At 47.0% G+C, this 21,284-nt stretch overlaps 1 protein-coding gene across 3 annotated transcripts in view; it reads left to right on the forward strand.

Annotated features, from left to right (window-relative positions):
- The window catches only part of rnf123 (ring finger protein 123), a 134,026-nt gene that overhangs the window by 34,215 nt on the left and 78,527 nt on the right, over positions 1-21,284 (forward strand). For all 3 annotated transcript variants that reach the window (XM_073488219.1, XM_073488218.1, XM_073488217.1), the window contains exons 26-35: positions 781-888; positions 1,179-1,356; positions 1,469-1,543; positions 2,099-2,186; positions 3,901-3,988; positions 4,373-4,457; positions 10,667-10,806; positions 19,133-19,189; positions 20,062-20,193; positions 21,083-21,158. In XM_073488219.1, the coding sequence (XP_073344320.1) occupies positions 781-888; positions 1,179-1,356; positions 1,469-1,543; positions 2,099-2,186; positions 3,901-3,988; positions 4,373-4,457; positions 10,667-10,806; positions 19,133-19,189; positions 20,062-20,193; positions 21,083-21,158 (1,027 nt within the window). The remainder of the gene's footprint in view (positions 1-780; positions 889-1,178; positions 1,357-1,468; positions 1,544-2,098; positions 2,187-3,900; positions 3,989-4,372; positions 4,458-10,666; positions 10,807-19,132; positions 19,190-20,061; positions 20,194-21,082; positions 21,159-21,284) is intronic.

Here is a 21,284-nt window from a genome sequence, read left to right on the forward strand (position 1 = left end):
TTCAGGAAAAGAGAATTGACCCTCATATGACTTTCTGACCCTTACACCTTCAAGGGGAATCTCCCCTCCTCCTCTCACATCCTGATATGGTCTTAACAGTACATTGATTTAATTTCTCACAGCAGTCGATGGTTTGTGCGTTTGTTCTGAAGCCTTGTTGTGTGTCGGTGCTCGTTGAAGATAACTGGCCGAGCTCCCGTCGCCCTGCTCTGATCGTCGTCTCATTAGCTTCACACACGCCACAAGTATCACCAACAAACTTTACAGCAACCCGATCAGAGGACAAAGTTCTGCAGTTATCTGTCGGAGGACAAACAAGTCTGAATGAAACCGATAGTCGTCCTCTAAGAGACGATGGTGCTGAGGACGGCTGCTGTGTCTCCAGCTCCTCACTAACAGCACTGACCAATCAGAAGGAGACACACGTTTAACACGCACATAAACATAATAACACAGTAAAGGAGAAGGAAACCTCCCTGAAGTGTTAGGTCTTTTATTTTGTCTTCCTGTCCAAGCTTTTCAAAATAAATCTAGAAAACACAATGAGAACAGTTTTTAGTCAAAGCTGTCTTCATTGTATCAACATGGTGAGTTTTAAATCCTGACAGAAAAGAGAATGAGTTTGTTTCCTCAAAATGACATGCTGAGGTGAGGAGCTCCACCTCCTTCTTCTCCTTCTTCTTCTTCTTCTTCTTCTTCTTCCTCCTTCTCCTCCTCCTCCTCCTTCTTCTTCTTCCTCCTCCTCCTCCTTTGCCTCACACTGTGTTGTGTGTCCTGCAGAGACCAGACATCCTGGAGGAGCTCCAGAAGAGCCAGAAGGTTTTTGCAGAGAAGCTGAATCACCTGAGCAGGAGACTGGCCTGGATCAACGCCACCATCTACTCCAAGGTGATCCAGCTCTGACACACCTGTGTTCTGTTCTGTTCTGTTTTGTGTTCACTGGTTCAGTCTGTCGCTTCTCGTCTGTTTTGAACTAAAAAACTAAGACTGATGAATCTCACACAGATGTTTTTATTCTGAGTTACTGCTGCACTTCTACAGTCTGTCTGTTATTTGTACAATCATTTTCTGATCTTTATCATATTGTTGATGTGACTAACAACCATTTCACTCTCTCTCTGTGTGTGTGTGTGTGTGTGTGTGTGTGTGTGTGTGTGTGTGTGTGTGTGTGTGTCCAGGACAAGATGCTGGACGTGTACTGGCTGCTGTGTGTTTGTATTCGGACCATCGAACACGCCGACAACACCGGCTCTTTGTTCGCCTTCGCTCCAGAGTTCTACCTCAATGTGGCCATGAATGCGTACAGCGCCCTGAAGAACTACTTCAGTCCTGCAAACAGCATGGAGGAGCTGCCAGGTGAGACACAGTTCATACTGAAACCTCCCTGTGACAATCAGCTGGACCGAAGCTGCTCATTCATACACGTGTGTGTGTGTGTGTGTGTGTGTGTGTGTGTTTACGTCCTCAGGCTACGAAGACACTTTGACTCAACTAGCTGCTATCCTCGCCAAGCACTTTGCAGACCCCCGTATAGTTGGGACAGGTAACATTTCAGTCTCTTGTTGTTCTGTTCGTCTTGTGTTCTGGCCCGGTCAGGTGTGTATGATGTAGTGAGATATTCACTAAGTGAGCCACAATAAAGTTGTATTGAACTGAACATTTCCTGTAACACCATGGAGTTTATTACTGATCTTAAAATCACTGCTCGTGATTCATGGCACAATTCAAACAGGATAAATAAATTATTTGTCTGTCTTCATTCACTACAAAGTTTTTATCAGGTAAGGGAAACTACAAGGGGCGGGACTCGAGAGAGGTTCTCTATGCTGCAGAACGTGATGATGTAATCATGTTCACTACGGATGCCCTAATATCCAAACAAGACGTGTGATATCACTGAAAAGTTGAGAAACCTCACATTACAAGCATTTTTAAAGCATATGGTTCAGATTAGAGGTTCAAAAATGATTAAACATTATGAAAAGTTAAAAAGCTAAACTACGTCTTTATTGGGTTTAAGTGTTGTTGAGAGGATCTTTCACACTCTGACCAATCATCTGTCATCGTATTAAAACTTTCCGTCCTGTCTCTCTCTCAGATATCAAAGACTCTCTGATGCAGGCTCTGGCCAGCTACGTCTGTTACCCACAATCCCTCAGGGCGGTGGAGAGGATCCCAGAGGAGCAGTGAGTTTCTTCTTTCTTGATTAAAAGTCGGCACGTGACTGATTTCAGGTCAATGAGCTCCTGAAGGCTTTTAATTACATATTTCCTTTAGGTCACATGATACGCAGACGACACACAGATTTATCTACATGGAGATGTGGTTCAGTCCTGTTGTCTGATTCTTACAAGTGTTGTACAGATCAAAAAGTGTCTGTTGTTGAAGCCTTCATCACCTGTCAACTGGTCGTCAGCTCATGTAAAACTTTGAGATAAGGGTTCAAACTGCAGCCGACAGACTGAGGAGGATTCACCAGTTCGTTGATCCACAGAAAAATAACAGCGGCCATTTTTCACACACAAATGGAAATTATTCTTTTGTTTCAGCTTCTTAACTGTGAAGAGTTTCTGACGGTAAACTGAACGTATCTACATATTTAAAGACCTCACTTTGTGCTCTGGGAAATATTAAGTGTACAGGGCATGCTTTACTGTTTTCTGACCTTTAATCACTGAATGAAGAGCGTACCTGGTAAAATAATCAATCTTCCTCAAACGAGACAAAATGTTATATTTCTGATATTTTAGTTCAGTAGAAATCCTCAGATTTTTCTTCTTGTTAGAACATTATGACTCAAACACAAAGTGACAAAACCTCAGATCAGTTTCTTCTTTGACCTCAGAACAAATTATATTTTATTATTTTGTCATTTTGAACTGTTTTTATCTGTCCTATTGTGTAACTAAACTTTATCATTTTTATTAAAAGAACAGTTCACCCAAAACTGTAAAACTTAGTCATCATCTCCTCCTGATGATATAAAGTCAGGCTCAGCCATCATCTCCTCCTGATGATATAAAGTCAGGCTCAGCCATCATCTCCTCCTGATGATATAAAGTCAGGCTCAGTCATCATCTCCTCCTGATGATATAAAGTCAGGCTCAGCCATCATCTCCTCCTGATGATATAAAGTCAGGCTCAGCCATCATCTCCTCCTGATGATATAAAGTCAGGCTCAGCCATCATCTCCTCCTGATGATATAAAGTCAGGTGAAGTCTCGTAGTCCACAGAACATTTCTGGAGCTTCACAGTAAAACAGAGTTGCAGCGTTCTGCTGAACAGCTGAAGCAGCTGGAGATGATTTAAACATCAGATGTCTCCATGCAGCTCGTCTGCTGTGATCACAGAGATCAACCTGATCTGAAGAGACCATGTTTAACCCTTTGTTAAGATGAAGTCTTCACTGGAGCTGCTGAGCTAATCTAAGGGTGCATGAGCTCGACTGCACGTTGAAGTGTCCTTTAATATTATTATTAAAACTGTCTTCTCACTCATTCAGATAGTTGGACAGCAAGTTGTTCTCATCCCAAAGAAAACAATATCGGATGAGGAAACAGTCTCCCAGACTGAGCCCAACCTGTCCTGAACAACAACACATATGAGTCCTGGTCTTATAGTCATTGCTTTTTAGTCCACTTTTGGGAAACTTCCTCCATTTTATGATTCCATGAGGTTTTATCACAGTATAGTTACACAACATCAAGATGAATGAAATCTGCGTTGATGTAGAAAATCCCTGAGAGACAAGACAAGAAACAGTCTTGTTGTTTTCTTTGAGACATTTGTGGTCGGCATCCAAACAGCCCAAAATAATCTCAGAGCAGAACCGACAGTTCTCCGTCACACACAGTAAATTCATCAGTCTGTGATCCACTGAACCTTTGTGCTGCTTTCAGACGTGTGGCCATGATGAGGAACCTGCTGGCTCCGTATGAACAGAGACCCTGGGCTCAGACCAACTGGATCCTGGTCCGACTGTGGAGGGTGAGCACACACACACACACACACACACGCACACACGCACACACACACACACACACACACACACACACACACACACACAGGTAAATTGGTGATCACAATGGTAAATCAACCTCAGCTCCTCGGCTCAGTAAAGTGTTTCTCAGCATTATTTTAAGGTAAAATAAAGAAAATGGGGAAAGAAATAAAAATCCTCATTTGATTTAAAGAACAAAAACATTAATGTAAAGTCACATTAAGATCAAAGACGGACCGAGCAGCGTCAGTAAACTTTAACGAGGAGCAGAAGAGAGATGATAGAATAAATCCTCCAGTCTCTGTATCCACTGCAGTGTGAACTGTGTGTGTGTGTGTGTCTGTGTGTGTGTGTGTTTTGTTGTGTTTCAGGGCTGTGGTTTCGGCTACAGATACACTCGTCTTCCTCACCTGCTGAAAACCAAACCTGAGGACGCCAACCTGCCCAGTCTGCAGAGTAGGTGCTCTGTGTCTGTCTGTCTGTGTGTCTGTCTGTCCTCGTTTCGTCTTTTATGGATTCCCATAAATAAATTGAGGCCATGACTGCCTGTCTACAGCAGGTTTATTTTTACTACAGCTCTGTTTGATTTACGGCTTTAATTATCACACACACACACACACACACACACACACACACACACACACACACAAACACACACAAACACACACACACGAGTTCCTGGTGTGTTTTCTGGTCATATTATGTGAAGACTGAAGGTTGTTCGGTGTTGTGGGTGTTGGTGATGGTTCAGGCTGGTTCAGCTCTCAGGTGTTTACAGTTCATTTAAAGTTAAAATGATATAAAAACAAACAGATCTACGTTTAATGTGCACAAACTGAGTTTAAAATAAAACCAACAGATCCACATTTTATAGGGCTCATGTGACGATTGGCTACCTTTGGACAGAATCAGGCTAGCTTTTTCCCTGGCTTCTTTATGTTAAACTAAGCTAATCAGCTTGTGGTGGTAGCTTCATGTTGAGTGTGCGTACACAGAGCGGTGTAAATCTGAGTCAGAGAGGACGAGGAGAGGATTTTACTGTGAGGCTCTCCAAACCTCATGTATGAAGTGCATCAAAGGTTTAACCTCTAAAAGATCCAGAGCAGACAGAGAGGAGGAGTTAGAAAACGTAACAACATCGCCATTCTCTATGTCGCAGGAACATCTGAGAAACTCAGGAGGATCTTTAATTAACATCATGTCCTGGTTCACCTTAGACCTACCAACACACTGAGGCAGAAACTTGTCCATCTTGAGGACAAAACACCCAGGAGACATCAACAGAGTGATGTAGTTGATGCTGTTCAATGCAGCAGGACTGCACAGATTTGTACATTGGGGAGACAAAACAACCTCCACGAACGAATGGCACAACACAGGAGGACCAACTCCTCAGGTCCAGACTCTGCTGTCCACTTACATCTGAAGGAGACAAATCATTCCTTTGAGGACAACAATGTAAACATGTTGTCCAGAGAAGGCAGATGGTTTGAAAGAGGAGTAAAAGAATCCATCTATGTCAAACTGGAATGACCGTCTCTGAACAGAGGAGGTGGCCTAAGACATCACTGATCACCCACCTACAATACAGTACTGAGTTCTCCCCAGACAGCTTAACAACCATTCACACCTGGGCTCACCTGGCCTGAGCAACCCACATGAAGGCCGGTTTGACCAACGACCCACAAGTGGCCCTAACGACTCTGAAACTCAGAGCTCACACGTGTCCTTAACGACTCTGTAAGGACACTCCCACACAGAGTTTAAAAGTCTGCAGCTCCAGTTAGTTAGAAGTGAAGAAGCCTCTTGGATGAGAGATGAGTCGTCTTCAAGACACTGAAACAAGTCCAGTTGACTATGATACAGAACCTAGAGGTACCAGGACCTGGATGACTGAGAATCTTCATCAACAGGTTTATTCTCCTCGTTCTTCTCCCTCTTGAGAGATTCATTTTCAGGTCACCTCATTTTATTTTCATGCTGTTAGCTTCACTTTCTATTTAAACCCACTGAGTCAATCTGGTAACTCACCTGTCTGATTGGGCGAGTGGTCCAAATGAATGTTAAGGAGGCAGACGTCTCACTTCCCCCTCTTCTCTTGCACGTGCTCAGTACTGATCGGACACTCGCTATAAAATGTCTGCAGGTGACAGAAGTCTGTGAGCTGAAGAAGAAGCAAACATTTAAATGATCCTGGAAACAGGAGTGTAGTCAGGTGGAGAGAGAGGATGTGGGCCACAACAGGAAGTCTGCGAGCGAAGTCGATAAGATTCAACATGAAAGTGAACTTTTGTCTGTTTTTACTCCACAACCGCTTCATAAAACAATTTGTAGAGGAAACTAAACACAGACAGATGGATCTCTGAGCCGTCTGTCAGACGGAGGAAGACAAAATAAGTTAGGTTCAACAGCAGCTTTGAATTTACTTTGGGACTGGCTGGGAGAGACGTTAGGATAATTTTACAGACATTTCCAGGAAATACTCCAACTTTGCTCCGGCCTGCAACAACAGACACGAGCCACATTAGCTATGGGACGTGTCAATGGGATATTCAAAAGGCTAACGTGCAAAATAAAAATGGCGAACGATGGTAACGATCCATGAGCCTCAGTTTTAACAGCGTCATCACTTACATGTTGTATCAAACCACAGGAGAAAACACGAGCTAAGACGTCGTGTCCTCTGAATCAAAATGGGATGACTCTGATGTATTTGTCCTACATGAAGTGTAAACTGCTCTGCTAGGCTAACTCTGCCCTCAGACAGATGAGGCAGATACTGATCTCAGTGAGTGTGGGGAAATGCTCCTTTAATCATTTAATTTGGTGTTAATCCTGCTCGCCGTGTCATCGTCCTCTGTGCCTCCAAGCTTCTTCTGCTTCTCTTTCTTTTCCACTTAATTGTGATTTTCTGCCTCCTGCATGCTAATTGACTTTCATCTGTGTGCCTTCTCATTTGCATGTCTTTCAGGAGATCTGTCCATTGCTAGTTTCCAAAGTAAGTTCTTCTCCATCATCGCCCGGTTCTGTTGGCCGCTCTCTGTTTCCTTTATCAGCTGCCACCTTTGTTTCTGTGTCACATGAAGCTGCTCAGTCTGACTGTGTTGATGTGGATCATCAGGACCAGTGATCCCAATTAGAGAGTGAAGCTGTGACACCACAACGGTCTCCATTAAAGTGATGCTAACATTAGCTGCATTTTATTACCTCTTAATTAAACTTGTCATCTTTAAAGAGAAAAATGTATTTTCTTCCCAAGTTCTATAGAAATACTGCAGTATAATCATACTGCTTCATATACAGTTAGTTTATTCTCAGTGTTGTAATTTAACTGTGGAGTAACTAGTAACCAAAGCTGTGAGTATAAAGCTCAGTTACATGAAGACGTGCAAAAAGGAAATACAGAAATGACATTAGGGGAAAATAATACAGAACTCAATAGATACACTGAAAGATTCATCAAATAATAAATACAATTGAAAATTAAATGGGAAACTAAATAAATAAAATAATTAATATAAAGTAGGTAAATCAATAAATCAGACATCTAAATGTAATTTATTCCACCATATTTATAATAATATTTTTGTCACTGTCTTATTCATTCAGTCGTATTTATTTCTTTATTTGTCAGTTTTGGTTCTTCAGAATAAAACAGGATATAGAGGAAGTACCTCCAGAGTAAAAGTCATTTCCTGTCAGAGGTGTGACCTTTGTGTGTCTTCAGGATAATAATGGATGCAGCAGTCAGAGGACACCGAGGACAAACTGGGATTACTGGACTTAATGACTCCACAGTGTTTCTGCAGCACATCAGCTGTCCCACAGGAGAGCTGCTTCTCCAGACATCTCCTCCTCCTCCTTCCTCCTCCTCCTCCTGCTCCTCCTCCTGCTCCTCCGCTTCCTCCTCCTTCTTCCTCCTCCTCCTCCTCCTCCTGCTCCTCCTCCTTCCTCCTCCTCCTCCTCCTCCTCCTCCTGCTCCTCCTCCTTCTTCCTCCTCCTCCTCCTGCTCCTCCGCTTCCTCCTCCTTCTTCCTCCTCCTCCTTCTTCCTCCTCCTCCTGCTCCTCCGCTTCCTCCTCCTTCTTCCTCCTCCTCCTCCTCCTCCTGCTCCTCCACTTCCTCCTCCTGCTCCTGCTCCTCCGCTTCCTCCTCCTTCTTCCTCCTCCTCCTCCTGCTCCTCCGCTTCCTCCTCCTTCTTCCTCCTCCTCCTCCTCCTCCTGCTCCTCCTCCTTCTTCCTCCTCCTCCTCCTGCTCCTCCACTTCCTCCTCCTGCTCCTCCGCTTCCTCCTCCTTCTTCCTCCTCCTCCTCCTGCTCCTCCGCTTCCTCCTCCTTCTTCCTCCTCCTCCTCCTCCTCCTGCTCCTCCTCCTTCTTCCTCCTCCTCCTCCTGCTCCTCCGCTTCCTCCTCCTTCTTCCTCCTCCTCCTCCTGCTCCTCCACTTCCTCCTCCTGCTCCTCCGCTTCCTCCTCCTTCTTCCTCCTCCTCCTCCTGCTCCTCCGCTTCCTCCTCCTTCTTCCTCCTCCTCCTCCTCCTCCTGCTCCTCCTCCTTCTTCCTCCTCCTCCTCCTGCTCCTCCGCTTCCTCCTCCTTCTTCCTCCTCCTCCTCCTGCTCCTCCACTTCCTCCTCCTGCTCCTCCGCTTCCTCCTCCTTCTTCCTCCTCCTCCTCCTGCTCCTCCGCTTCCTCCTCCTTCTTCCTCCTCCTCCTCCTGCTCCTCCGCTTCCTCCTCCTTCTTCCTCCTCCTCCTCCTCCTCCTGCTCCTCCTCCTTCTTCCTCCTCCTCCTCCTGCTCCTCCGCTTCCTCCTCCTTCTTCCTCCTCCTCCTCCTGCTCCTCCACTTCCTCCTCCTCCTTCTTCTCCTCCTGCTCCTCCACTTCCTCCTCCTTCTTCCTCCTCCTCATCCTCCTCCTTCCCCCTCTTCTTCTTCCTCCTCCTCCACTTCATTCTCCACTTCATTCTCCTCTTCATCCTCCTCTTCCTCCTCTTCCTCCTCCTCTTCCTCCTCCTCTTCCTCCTCCTCATCCTCCTCCTTCCCCCTCTTCTTCTTCCTCCTCCTCCACTTCATTCTCCACTTCATTCTCCACTTCATTCTCCTCTTCATCCTCCTCTTCCTCTCTTCCTCCTCCTCTTCCTCCTCCTCATCCTCCTCCTTCCCCTCTTCTTCTTCCTCCTCCTCCACTTCATTCTCCACTTCATTCTCCACTTCATTCTCCTCTTCATCCTCCTCTTCCTCCTCTTCCTCCTCCTCTTCCTCCTCCTCCTCCTGCTCCTCCACTTCCTCCTCCTCCTTCTTCCTCCTCCTCCTGCTCCTCCGCTTCCTCCTCCTTCTTCCTCCTCCTCCTTCTTCCTCCTCCTCCTCCTCCTCCACTTCCTCCTCCTTCTTCCTCCTCCTCCTTCTCCTCCACTTCCTCCTCCTCCTTCTTCCTCCTCCTCATCCTCTTCCTTCCCCCTCTTCTTCTTCTCCTCCTCCACTTCATTCTCCACTTCATTCTCCACTTCATTCTCCTCCTCCTCCTCTTCCTCTTCCTCCTCCTCCTCCACTCCATCCTCCTCTTCCTCTCTTCCTCCTCCTCCTCCTCCTCTCTGTTTGTCCTTCAGCCTCAGAGTAGATGAGATGGTGGAGTCATTTTAAACATGGCGTCCTGTGAACACACTCTGCTGTCGTCGTCTCATCTCACTGATTCATTGATTCACTGATTCATTGGTTCATTGTTTTATTTAAAATGACAGTTCACATTAAAATAAGAACATCTCTAAACGCTCCACAGTCGCTGTAACAACAGAATATTCATGTATTCATGTTCTCATACGGGGCACCATTATAATACATGACATACAAAACAATGACATTAATATTAACATTATATAAATATGACGCTGACAGCAGATCTGCTCTCATCGGTAGATAATCTGTCAACTTCATTACAGCCACAGCAATTGATCCATTAGTTACCAATTGTTAAATTAATCACCATTTATTTAGATAATCGATTAATCAGTTCAGTTATTTTTAGGGAATAAAGTATAAATTGTGTGAAGACCAAACACTGATCGACATTTTTCACCATTTTATCACAATTTAGACCAAACAACCATAAAATAATTGATTGAGTCTTATTGTTTACCAGTGTCTTATAGATTGTGTTGTGTCTCTGATGTGTTGGTGACGTCAGTCTGACTCATGTCTTCTTCTGTGGTAGGAAACATGTGGGCCAGGTTATGAATATTTGAATAGTCATGAAATTTTATGATTTTCAATGGTTTTGTCTTAAAAGCATATTTCCCTTGTTGTTTACATGTTTCACCATCAGTCACTGTGTTACTGTTACAAAGCTCTGGTAACACGTGTGGAGCGCTGTCTTTTCCACATGAGGTCATTACAGTGTTTGCCACAGTGCTGAGATGGTGCTGTTCATTAAACCCTGTTCATTAGACCCAGTGTGGCCGGGTTTCTTGGTTTAACAGTTTATTAGACCCGGTGGAGAAGTTCCCAGTGAACATGGAGAAGCTGTTTCACTCTGAAGAAAACGTGTTCGGTACCTGAACTCTGAGTGTTCGTGTCGTGATGTTTCTGTGTTAGACTTGAGGACCTGCTGTGATGAACCTGCCTCGACGTCTCAGCTCCTCTGATGCCTGTTAACACCTCCTCTCTCATTTGATTGGTTTAGAGCCGTGTCCGTCGCTGCTGCTGCAGAGACACATGGCGGAGCTGCTGAGTCTGGACAAAGACATGGCAGCCTCCTTCCTCAACAGCGTCCTGAACCAGCTCAACTGGGCCTTCTCCGAGTTCATCGGCATGATCCAAGAGGTGAGAGGACGTAACGTGGTCTGTATGTTCACATTATGTAAACAGAACAACATGGAGTCAGTGCTGGGTTTGTTCCTGCAGCTCAGGACTGAAGATAGATGTTTACAGAGTAACATGTCTTCACTCTGACAGCAGGTACATGATCACAGCTGATTTATGACTCTGTAATGATCTAAAAGAGAGAAATGTGTGAAACTGCAGCTCTGAAAGGACATTTTTAATGCACAAGAAGGTTTGACAGCAGCAGCAGAGGTGAAGTGAACAAAAACACAGAAGTGAGTGAAGTGAATAAAGTCATAGAGGTGTGTCTCTGTACATCCTGCTACATGCTCTGATACAAATTAAGAAGACCGTTATTGGATGAAACGTTGGAGGCTGGAGTCACTGTTGAACCACAAGTTCACGTCGACAGCCGGCTGCGTGGTGAATGTAGTTGTTCACATACTCGCTGTACGCTGAGTGTGTTACTGCACCGCGACACAAAAACACTTTTTCTCATAAGCTTACATTGAGAAAGAAGCAGCTGTAAAATGGTGGGTAGGTTTGTTTGAGCGTCACAGACCCGGAGACATGACTCGTTTCACTGTCAGAATTTGATCCATTCGGTCCAATAACAAGAGCCTCACGATTAAATTATTTTATTCCCATTCAAGTTAGCCAAGTGCTAAACAGAAAGTTAGCCGGCTCCGTCGGCAGAAGTCTCTAAAGCTCGCGCTCTGTGGGCTGCACAGCATTAAACATCTGAGAGTCCTCACAGCCGGGACGTCGAGCTTTTTTAACCAAAACACAGCTGAGCATCGGGTCCGCCTCCAACGCTGTGTCCAGACTGAATGTAACGTCCTTGGTCACATCCCCATACTGCTCGTACTGTTCATCTGCATGTTGCATAGCAAACATTCATTTCTGAGAATGAGCACAGGCGACACGTGAAACAGCCCTCATGTGTACCTGAACACAAAGAATATGTTCAGCCTTAGTTTACGAGCCAGAGTGCAGGAAGGCTTCAACATTTTGTATCATTTCCAGGAAATGACAGACTCTAAAATACAATTCAGAAGATCTACAGAATGACTTTCTGCCTGATTCTGGTGTTCAGGACCTTTTCACTGTGAGCGACAGGAAGTTAGCATATAATCTAATTAGCTAACTGATGAATGAATGTAATACAGCTCTATTTCTATTCCATAGTGAAAAGTCGGACGACATATTAAGCGAACATAACACAGCATGTGTGACGTCAGTGGTCCAGACATCTTTAATAAATGAACAGAACAGAACCGGCTTCACAACCTCCTCACTGATCCGTCTCTGTGTGTTATTGGTCCTGTTTATTGTTCATCAGTTCAGTTCATTTTCTTGACCGCTTTATCCGTGAGGGTCGCGGGGATGTTACCGCTTTCGGGGGGTTACTGGGGCCAAATCCAGTGTTCATATGGGCGGAGGCCAGGGTGTATCCCTGGACGAGTCGCCAGCTCATCGCAGGGCCCTCTGACGGCAGAGGCTGCCACACAAGGTGCCAACTGCGCGTCAGGAGCAATTTTGGGGTTCAGTATCTTGCTCAAGGATACTTCGGCATGTGGCTCAGTTCCGCCCAGGGGAGCCGGGGGTCACCTGCTCTACCCACTGAGCCACAGCCGCCCCCTGTTTATTGTCTCGATGCTTTATGAGCAAATAAAACCAGGATATGAACTCCTCTCTTGTGTTAGCGGTGGCGTTTCTATCCATCCGTACAGAAATGTATTTCCTTGCGTTGAACACTAGGAGGCGTACGTCTGTAATCATAAAACAAACGGTGTGTGAACGAGGCGTTGATCAGTCGGAGCAGCACTGATGCATGAGGCTGCCCACATTAAAAATAGCATGGAGTGTTTTGTTTGTTTCCCTCTAATGAGATTATTTTGGCTTGTAGATAAATCCTCAGTAATACTCTGTGAATCATCCAACTTAGCACCACTTAGTATTCTGATTGATCCTCATCCTGTGGGAATATCTGCTATTTCCAGCTCAGCAGCAGTTTATTGTTCCCTCACTGAAGCACCACACTCAGCATTTACTCCACAAACAAGCTGCAGCAGAGTTTCAGCTCCGTCAGCAGCCGGCTGTGAAACATGTCATCGTCTCTGAGACGTTCACGTTCCGTCAGGATCGACTGTCATCACTGTGCTGATCCCAGTGAAACATGATGACATCACATCAGCCTCAGCTGTGTCTACTGACAGTTAGCTCATGTTAGCCTCTTGCCGTTAGCATTTAGCAGTGTAGCCTGTCGGAGCTGCAGCAGGTTTCTGCTGCTGATCATCAGTGTTTATTAAGTTCAGACAGAACAACAGCATTCTCCCTCCTCCCTCCTCCTCTTCCTCTCCTCCTTCCTCCCTCCACTCTCCTCTCCTCTCCTCTCCTCTCCTCTCCTCTCCTCTCCTCTCCTCTCCTCTCCTCTCCTCTCCTCTCCTCTCTCCTCCCTCCTCTCCTCTCCTCTCTCCTCCCTCCTCTCCTCTCCTCCTCTCTCCTCTCCTCTCCTCCTCTCCTCTCCTCTCCTCTCCTCTCCTCCTCTCTCCTCTCCTCTCCTCTCCTCTCCTCTCCTCTCCTCTCCTCTCCTCTCCTCTCCTCTCCTCTCCTCTCCTCTCCTCTCCTCTCTCCTCCCTTCTCTCTCCTCTCCTCCTCCTCTCCTCCCTCCTCTCTCCTCCTCTCTCCTCCCCTTCCGTTTCCGGTTTGTGTGTGAGAGCGTGAGTGGTCGGTGGTTGTGGATGTGTGAGTGGCGCAGAGCTTGAATTGTTTGCTGTCGCTGTTTATCCTGTTTCTCACCTGTGCTCACCTGTCCTATGTGCACGATCAGGTAAGCTTTGTGATACTTCTACTGAGTGTTGATCGACTGATCGGTGTTTTGTCTGGTGGTTTTTGGAGGGATGGTGTCCGCTGAGACGCCACCTCCGTCTCTCCAGCAGGGAGTGCGGATCGTCCCGCCGGATAGTAGCGTTAGTGTGGAGGAGGTTCTGTTGGCTGCTGGGGAGCGGGTGGGACACGACAAGCTCTGCTTTGCATCGCGGATGAACAAAGCAGTGGTTATGTTGGTTAAAGACGAGCCTCTGGTTCATCGGCTGGTGCAGAGCGGAGTGTTTGTCAGAGATCTGTTGGTGCAGGTGTCCCCGCTGTCCGCTCCCTCCACGCGGATCACCGTATCCGGTGTCCCGCCGTTCATTCCCAACGAGCTGCTGGAGAGTGAGCTGCGGAGGTTCGGGAAGTTTGCTAGTGGTTTTAAAACGTTGAGTTTGGGGTGTAAGGACCCCAAACTGAAACACGTCCAGTCCCTGAGGCGGCAGGTGTTCATGTTCCTGTTCGCCCACACAGACACTTGAGGTCTCCTTCAGAGTCAAACATGGTGACGGCTCATACATGGTGTATGCCAGCTCAGGACAGATTAAGTGTTTTGAATGTGGAGATGTGGCACATAAACGCTACACCTGTCCACACAAACAGCAGGCGGCAGCTCACGGCACCGATGCGGTGGGTGGCACAGATTGGGACGGGGTGGCGCCCCCCACTGCGGCTCGCGCGGGCTCTGCTGCCGGCGGCGGTGCCGGGTCCGTGGCCGGTGGCGGTGCTGCGCGCGGTGCCGCGGCCGGGGGCGCTGCGGTCCTGCCCAGTGGGCCCGAGGCCGGTGCCGACGGCGGTGTGGTGGGCGAAGCCGGCCCTGCTGGTGAACAGTCCAGTGAAACAGAGCAAGAGGAAGCGAGCCAGCCTGAGAGCCGGCAGGCTTCTTTGGCTGCAGAGAGCCTGAGCGGCTCTCAGTGCGCAGCTGCTGACGCGCAGGCAGAACATGTTGAGGAAGAAGCATCCACAAGCTTTACAGACACACCAACAGTGAGATCACTGGAGAGGGACTGGGCTTGTTCAGCAGCCAGGTGTCAGGGGAGGGAGATGATATGGAGTTTGACTCTGAGTCAGATACCATCTCTGTAGGTGAAACATCCACTAAAGCCACAGACCTCTACTCTCTGGAAGATATAAATCAGTTCCTGGATGAAACCTTTAAAAAATCTGTAAGAGTGAGTGATTATTTCAGTGACACTGACAAATTCATTAGATCAGTTGATGTCCTGAAAAGATTGGTCGGCTTCGACCTTTTGGATGAGAAAAAACGCTTTCGCCTCAAAAAACATTTAACAACTTTGAGGAAAGCAACAAAAGGCAAGACGGTCAGAAGAAGGACCAGAAAGTGATACAAGATCATGAATCATCACATGATGGGTTTCTCTTTCCACTGTTCTCTGCTAGCTTTTTCCTGTCTTTTCTTAAAACCTCTTCATGCAGAGCCTAAAAATAGGGTCTCTTAACATCAATGGGGGGAGAGACGGACGAAAGAGGGCTCTGACTTCTGAAGTTTCCACTTTAAAAAATATAGATGTGTTGTTCCTGCAGGAGACGCATTCAAATCAAGCAAGCGAAATAGACTGGAGCTTATGGTGGCAGGGTCCATGTGTCCTCAGTCATGGCACCAACTTCAGTGCAGGAGTAGCTGTTTTGTTCAGAACATCAGCAAATGCAGCAGTTTTATCCTCCACTGAAGTTGTGAAGGGCCGGCTGCTCATTGTACAGGCAGAAATACACAACAACGTGTTCTGCTTTGTCAATGTTTATGCTCCGAACCATGGAGCAGAGGGTAAGTTTCTTCAACCTGATGAAAAATGAGCTGAGAAACTACCAGCAGGACCAGCTCCTCATCGGTGGAGATTTTAACTGCACATTAGATTTCACTGTAGACAGAACAAGTGAGGAACCTCATCCTCAGTCAGCCCAAAGCCTCAATAACATCAGTACACATCTGGATCTATTAGACACATCGAGGGTAAAACATCCACAGTCCAGACAATACACATGGGTGAGGGTCAGTAACAACAGGGTCAGTGCTGCACGACTAGACAGGATCTACATTTCCCAAAACCTAAGCTCCAGACTAATTCACTGCCACATATACCCAGTTGGGTTCACTGACCACCATTTTGTCAACTTACCTTTTCGCCAGGTGAAAGGGTTAAGTCCTACTGGTCTTTTAACAACAAGCTCCTGCAGGACATCACTTTTTGCCAGCATTGTCAGTGTTTGTGGCAAAGGTGGAGACTTCAGAAAGCTAACTTCAGTTCTCTGAAGCTGTGGTGGGAGGTGGGTAAGGCACAGATCCGTGTCTTTTGCCAGCAGTACACCTCCCATTCAACTGCTAAGATTAAAGCAACAGTTCGGGAACTTGAGGCGAGCATAAAGAGCATGGAAGAGGAGTTACAGGGAGACCCCGATCCAACCAAAGGCCATCTGCTGAAGGAGCAGAGGCTGGCTTTGAGCTCCTTCCTACAAGAGAGAGTGAGGGGGGCTCTTGTAAGGTCTCGTTTCCTTCAGCTGAAGGACATGGATGCCCCAACCTCTTTCTTTTTCAACCTGGAGAGGTCGGTGGCACAGAGGAAACAGATGACCTGCCTTGAGCTGCCAGGAGGAAGAGTGACTACCAGCCCAGATGAGATGAGGAGCCATGCAATGGACTTCTACACAAATCTCTTCGGGGCAGAGCAATGCAACATGGAGGGCTGTGAGGAGCTCCTGGAGGGGCTTCCACAGCTCAGTGAGGGAGAAAAAGCTGCTCTGGACTTTGAGCTGACTTTGGAGGAACTGACAGTTGCGGTCAACCAGACGGCATCGGGACGGGCACCAGGGATCGATGGGCTCTCCACTGACTTTTTTAAACACTTTTGGAATATTCTTGGACCTGATCTGCACTGTGTGCTGTTAGAGAGTTTCAGAACAGGATCTCTTCCTGTCTCCTGTCAGCGTGCAGTGCTTTCTCTGCTGCCAAAGAAAGGAGACCTGGCCTTACTGAAGAACTGGAGGCCAGTTGCTCTCCTTTGTACGGACTACAAGGTGCTTTCCAGAGCCTTATCAAACAGGCTTAAAGACATCCTGGACATAATTGTACACCATGATCAGACCTACTGTATTCCTGACAGGTCAATCATGGACAACATCTTTCTTATTCGTGACATAATAGATGTGTGCAGAGGTGATAATGTCAGTGTTGGCATTGTTTCGTTGGACCAGGAAAAAGCTTTTGACAGGGTGGATCACTCATATTTGTTTTCTGCACTTAAGGCGTTTGGCATTGGTGATGATTTTTTGGCTTGGGTGAGTTTGTTGTACAGGGATGCACAGTGTATGGTGAAGGTGGGGGCGGGGCTGAGTCGGCCAATCCCTGTGAAGCGTGGGATAAGGCAGGGCTGTCCCATCTCGGGCCAGCTGTACAGCCTAGCTATCGAGCCTCTACTGTGCAGGCTGAGAGATCGACTCAGTGGTCTCTCACTGACCGGTACTTTCAGGCCTGAGCGTGGTTTTCCTGCCCTTTCTGCCTATGCAGACGATCTTAATATATTTGTCTCCAACCAGGGTGATGTTCAGGTTTTGAAGGACACCCTGTCACTATATGAAAAGGCATCGTCTGCACAGGTGAATTGGGCAAAAAGCAAAGCTCTGTGGGTCGGTCACGGTGATCATCAGGCAGTGCCAGGTCTGCCTGGAGGACTCGAATGGGGGAAAGAGGGTTTGAAGGTGTTGGGAGTCTTTTTGGGCACAGAGGGCTTCCAGAAAAAGAATTGGGAGGGAGTGAAGGAGAAGGTGTGTGCTCGGTTGTCTAAATGGAAATGGTTGCTACCCCAGCTGTCATATAGGGGAAGAGTTCTGGTTGCCAATAACTTGGTTGCCTCGACCCTCTGGCACAAACTCATAGCACTGACACCACCGAGAGGCCTGATAGAGGACATCCAAAGAGCCATCCTGGACTTCTTTTGGTCTGGGAAACACTGGATCCGTGCTTCGGCCCTCTACCTACCTGTGGCTGAAGGGGGACAGGGACTGATCAGCGTCCAGTCTAAGATCGCCTCTTTCCGACTCAGAGCAGCACAAAAACTTCTTTATGACTGTGTCCCAAGCTGGTGCGACACGGCTTGCTGGCTGCTGAGAAGAGCTGGACGGCTGGACTATGATAAACACCTGTTCCTCTTAAAACCTGAAGACACGGACCTAAGTGGATTGGCTCCTTTTTACACCTCGGTTCTGCAGGCTTGGCAGATGTTTAAGATCAGGCGTGACACTGAGGAGACTCCGGGGCTGTGGCTGTTTGAGGAACCTCTGTTCTTCAACAGCTTTATCAGCACTAGGACTCTGCAGTCTGCCAGCCTGCGAGCCAATCTGAGAGGAGCTGGCTGCACCAAACTGGGCCATTTAATGAGGATGACGGCGACATCTGTGGACAATCTGAGGAACAACAGCAACATCACCTCTATCAGGCTCATCAACAAAGTGGTGGAGGAGGTCTGTGCTGCCCTGCCTCAACACCTGAGAGAGACTGCAGAAGATCTCACGCTGTGTGATCAATGGATTGAGGAGTGCGAATACAGCTTCCCCTCTCTGTTCATCACCCCAGCTGTGGGGGAGTGGCAGGAGGGAGGAGGTCAGCTGCTGTCTTTTGAAACTCCTCGACTGGACAAGTTTCAGGACGCAGGAACAAAAGACCTTTACCAGGCCTGTGTGAAGGTTCTCAACCTGAGCACCTTGGCAGGAGTGAGGGAGTCGAAGTGGGCCGAGTTTTTGGGTCCAGACGTTTCCCCGAAAGGCAGCTGGCGGTCTCTGTACGAGCTGCCTGTTGAAACGCGGACAGCAGACCTCCAGTGGAGGATTGTACACGGTGCAATAGCTACAACAGATACAGAGCGCACTTTGATCCTGAGCTGGGGGAGGGATGTGGGTTCTGCACACAAACAGAAACACTTGTGCATTTGTTTGTTGAGTGTCCTCGACTTACTGGAATGTTCCTTTGTTTAAAAAGGTGGTTTGAGGGGCTGGGGGAGGTTTTCAGTTTTGTTTTGTTTATCTTTGGTCCAAAGTATTGTGCAAAAAGAAAGACTGTGCACACCCTGGTGAACTTTCTGAGTGCCTCTGCTAAGTTAGCCATCTGGCTGACTCGCAGGAACCTCGCTCGGGGCGTCGGCAGTGTGGAGCTGCTGCCGGTCTTGAAGGGATTGGTGAAGACCCGACTGCATGTCGAACATGCTAATTTTAAAATGGTGGACAATACTCTGGTGAGGTGACAGTGACATGTTTCTCCTGAAAACTGTAAATAAAGGCACTTTGAAAACCAAAACCTCCTCTCCTCCTCCACCTCCTCCTCCTCCTCTCTCCTCTCCTCCTCCTCTCCTCTCTCCTCCTCTCTCCTCTCATCTCCTCTCTCCTCCTCTCTCCTCTCCTCTTCTCTCGTCCTCCTCTCCTCTCTCCTCCTCTCTCCTCTCCTCAGATCCAGCAGGCAGCAGAACGTCCAGAGAGAAACTTTGTGGACACTCGTCAGCTGAAGGTAACCACACAGCTACATCACCTGCATCCCCTGCATCCCCTACATCACCTACATCACCTACATCCCCTGCATCCCCTACATCCCCTACATCACCTGCATCCCCTGCATCCCCTATATCCCCTACATCACCTACATCACCTACATCCCCTGCATCCCCTACATCCCCTACATCACCTGCATCCCCTGCATCCCCTACATCACCTACATCACCTGCATCCCCTGCATCCCCTACATCCCCTACATCACCTGCATGAGATAATGTGGTCCCGGTCCAGTCACCTCACACCTGTCACAACCTTTAAATCATCTGGAGCTTGACTCTGCTCTGTGGACCGGTTCTGACAGTCCGGTGTGGGTTGTGTTCACGGTGTTTAGAATTCATAGTAAACATTAAATCATCTTCAGATTTCCAGACGTGCTGCAGCTGAAAACTGTTTGTTTAGTGACGCTGACGTTTAAACGTAGAAGAAAATCCACATCAGGTCCACTTCTCCTGAACCGAACCATCTGGGTTCACCTTGTCACTGACGGTCATCTGAAAAGTTCTGTTGGTTCATCTCAGTAGAAAATAAATCTTTGACCCTTCAGGATATTAAAGTCCAGCTGTCCAGCTAACTGTAAGGTTTGTTAATATTCACATGATGAGTCAGTAAATGAATTATTCTGCTGGGAGAAGAAACATTTTTATAATCGATGAACTGATGAACAGTGAAAATCTTTAAAGACATAAAAGCATCAACTTTGGCTCTGATGGACTTTTCTCACTGAGTGACTGATGATAAATCAGCGTCAGTGTTTCACTCCAGCCCGTCACCTGTTCACCTGTCAGTGTCAGCTGACCTGTATGTTGATGATGTCACACGATGTTCCAGGTGTGTGCAACCTGCTTCGACCTGTCGGTCAGCCTGCTGCGGGTGCTTGAGATGACGGTCACTCTGGTTCCGGAGATCTTCCTCGACTGGTCCCGTCCGTCTGCTGAGCTGCTGCTCAGACGACTCGCTCAGGTCAGTTCAGTGGATCAGAACACAATGGCTCAGTATGAGTCGCCGTTCGGCTGTTACTGCAGAAAGTAACTAAGTACATGTACTTAACTTTGTGGTACCTGTAGGTGACTTGAGTATTTTTATCTTACACTAAACTGTTCTTGTTCTCCGCTACATTAACTTCATCCTCAGTTTGTTTATAAACTAGATACAGGTGTTAAACACTGGATCCATTTAGTTTAATAAGTACTTTAACTACATCCATTACTTTCACTGAAGTCAGTTAGAAGAATTTTACCTGTAGTGAATTAATACTAACAATAAGAAGAAGAAGGATGAGAAGACAAAGAGGGAGAACAAGAGAAGAAGAAGAAAACAAGAGGAAGAAGAAGAGAAGAAGAAGAAAAAGAGAAGACGGAAACAAGAGGAAGAACAGAAGAAGAAAACAAGAAGAAGAGAAGAAGAAGAAGAAAACAAGAGGAAGAAGAAGAGAAGAAAACAAGAAGAAGAAAACAAGAGGAAGAAGAGAAGAAGAAAGCAAGAGGAAGAAGAAGAGAAGAAGAAAGCAAGAGGAAGAAGAAGAGAAGAAGAAGAAAACAAGAGGAAGAAGAAGAGAAGAAGAAGAAAACAAGAGGAAGAAGAAGAGAAGAAAACAAGAAGAAGAAAACAAGAGGAAGAAGAAGAGAAGAAGAAGAATCACTGAGTGAGACAGAAACACATCTGTGACTGAATCAGCTGTTAGAGACGAGATGACAACAGGCTGAACCGTTCTGTCTTCTGATGAGACGTTCATGCAGCCTCAGGTGTTGGTCTGCATCATGTCATCATCTTCATCTTCTTCATCTTCAGCGTAGCAGAGAGAGAGAAGATCTTTAAGTTGAGTCTGATTGTGATTCTTCTTCTGCTGCAGCTGCTCAACCAGGTGTTAAACAGAGTGACAGCAGAGAAGAACCTGTTTGATCGAGTCGTCAACCTGAGACTGCCAGGTACGCACACACACATGCACACGCATGCACGCACACACGCACGCATACACACACACACACACACACACACACACACACACACACACACACACGCACGCACGCACACCTCAGAGTCGTTCTTTGTTT

Source organism: Pagrus major, chromosome 19, assembly GCF_040436345.1.
Source record: "Pagrus major chromosome 19, Pma_NU_1.0".
Classification (NCBI taxonomy): Eukaryota; Metazoa; Chordata; class Actinopteri; order Spariformes; family Sparidae; genus Pagrus; species Pagrus major.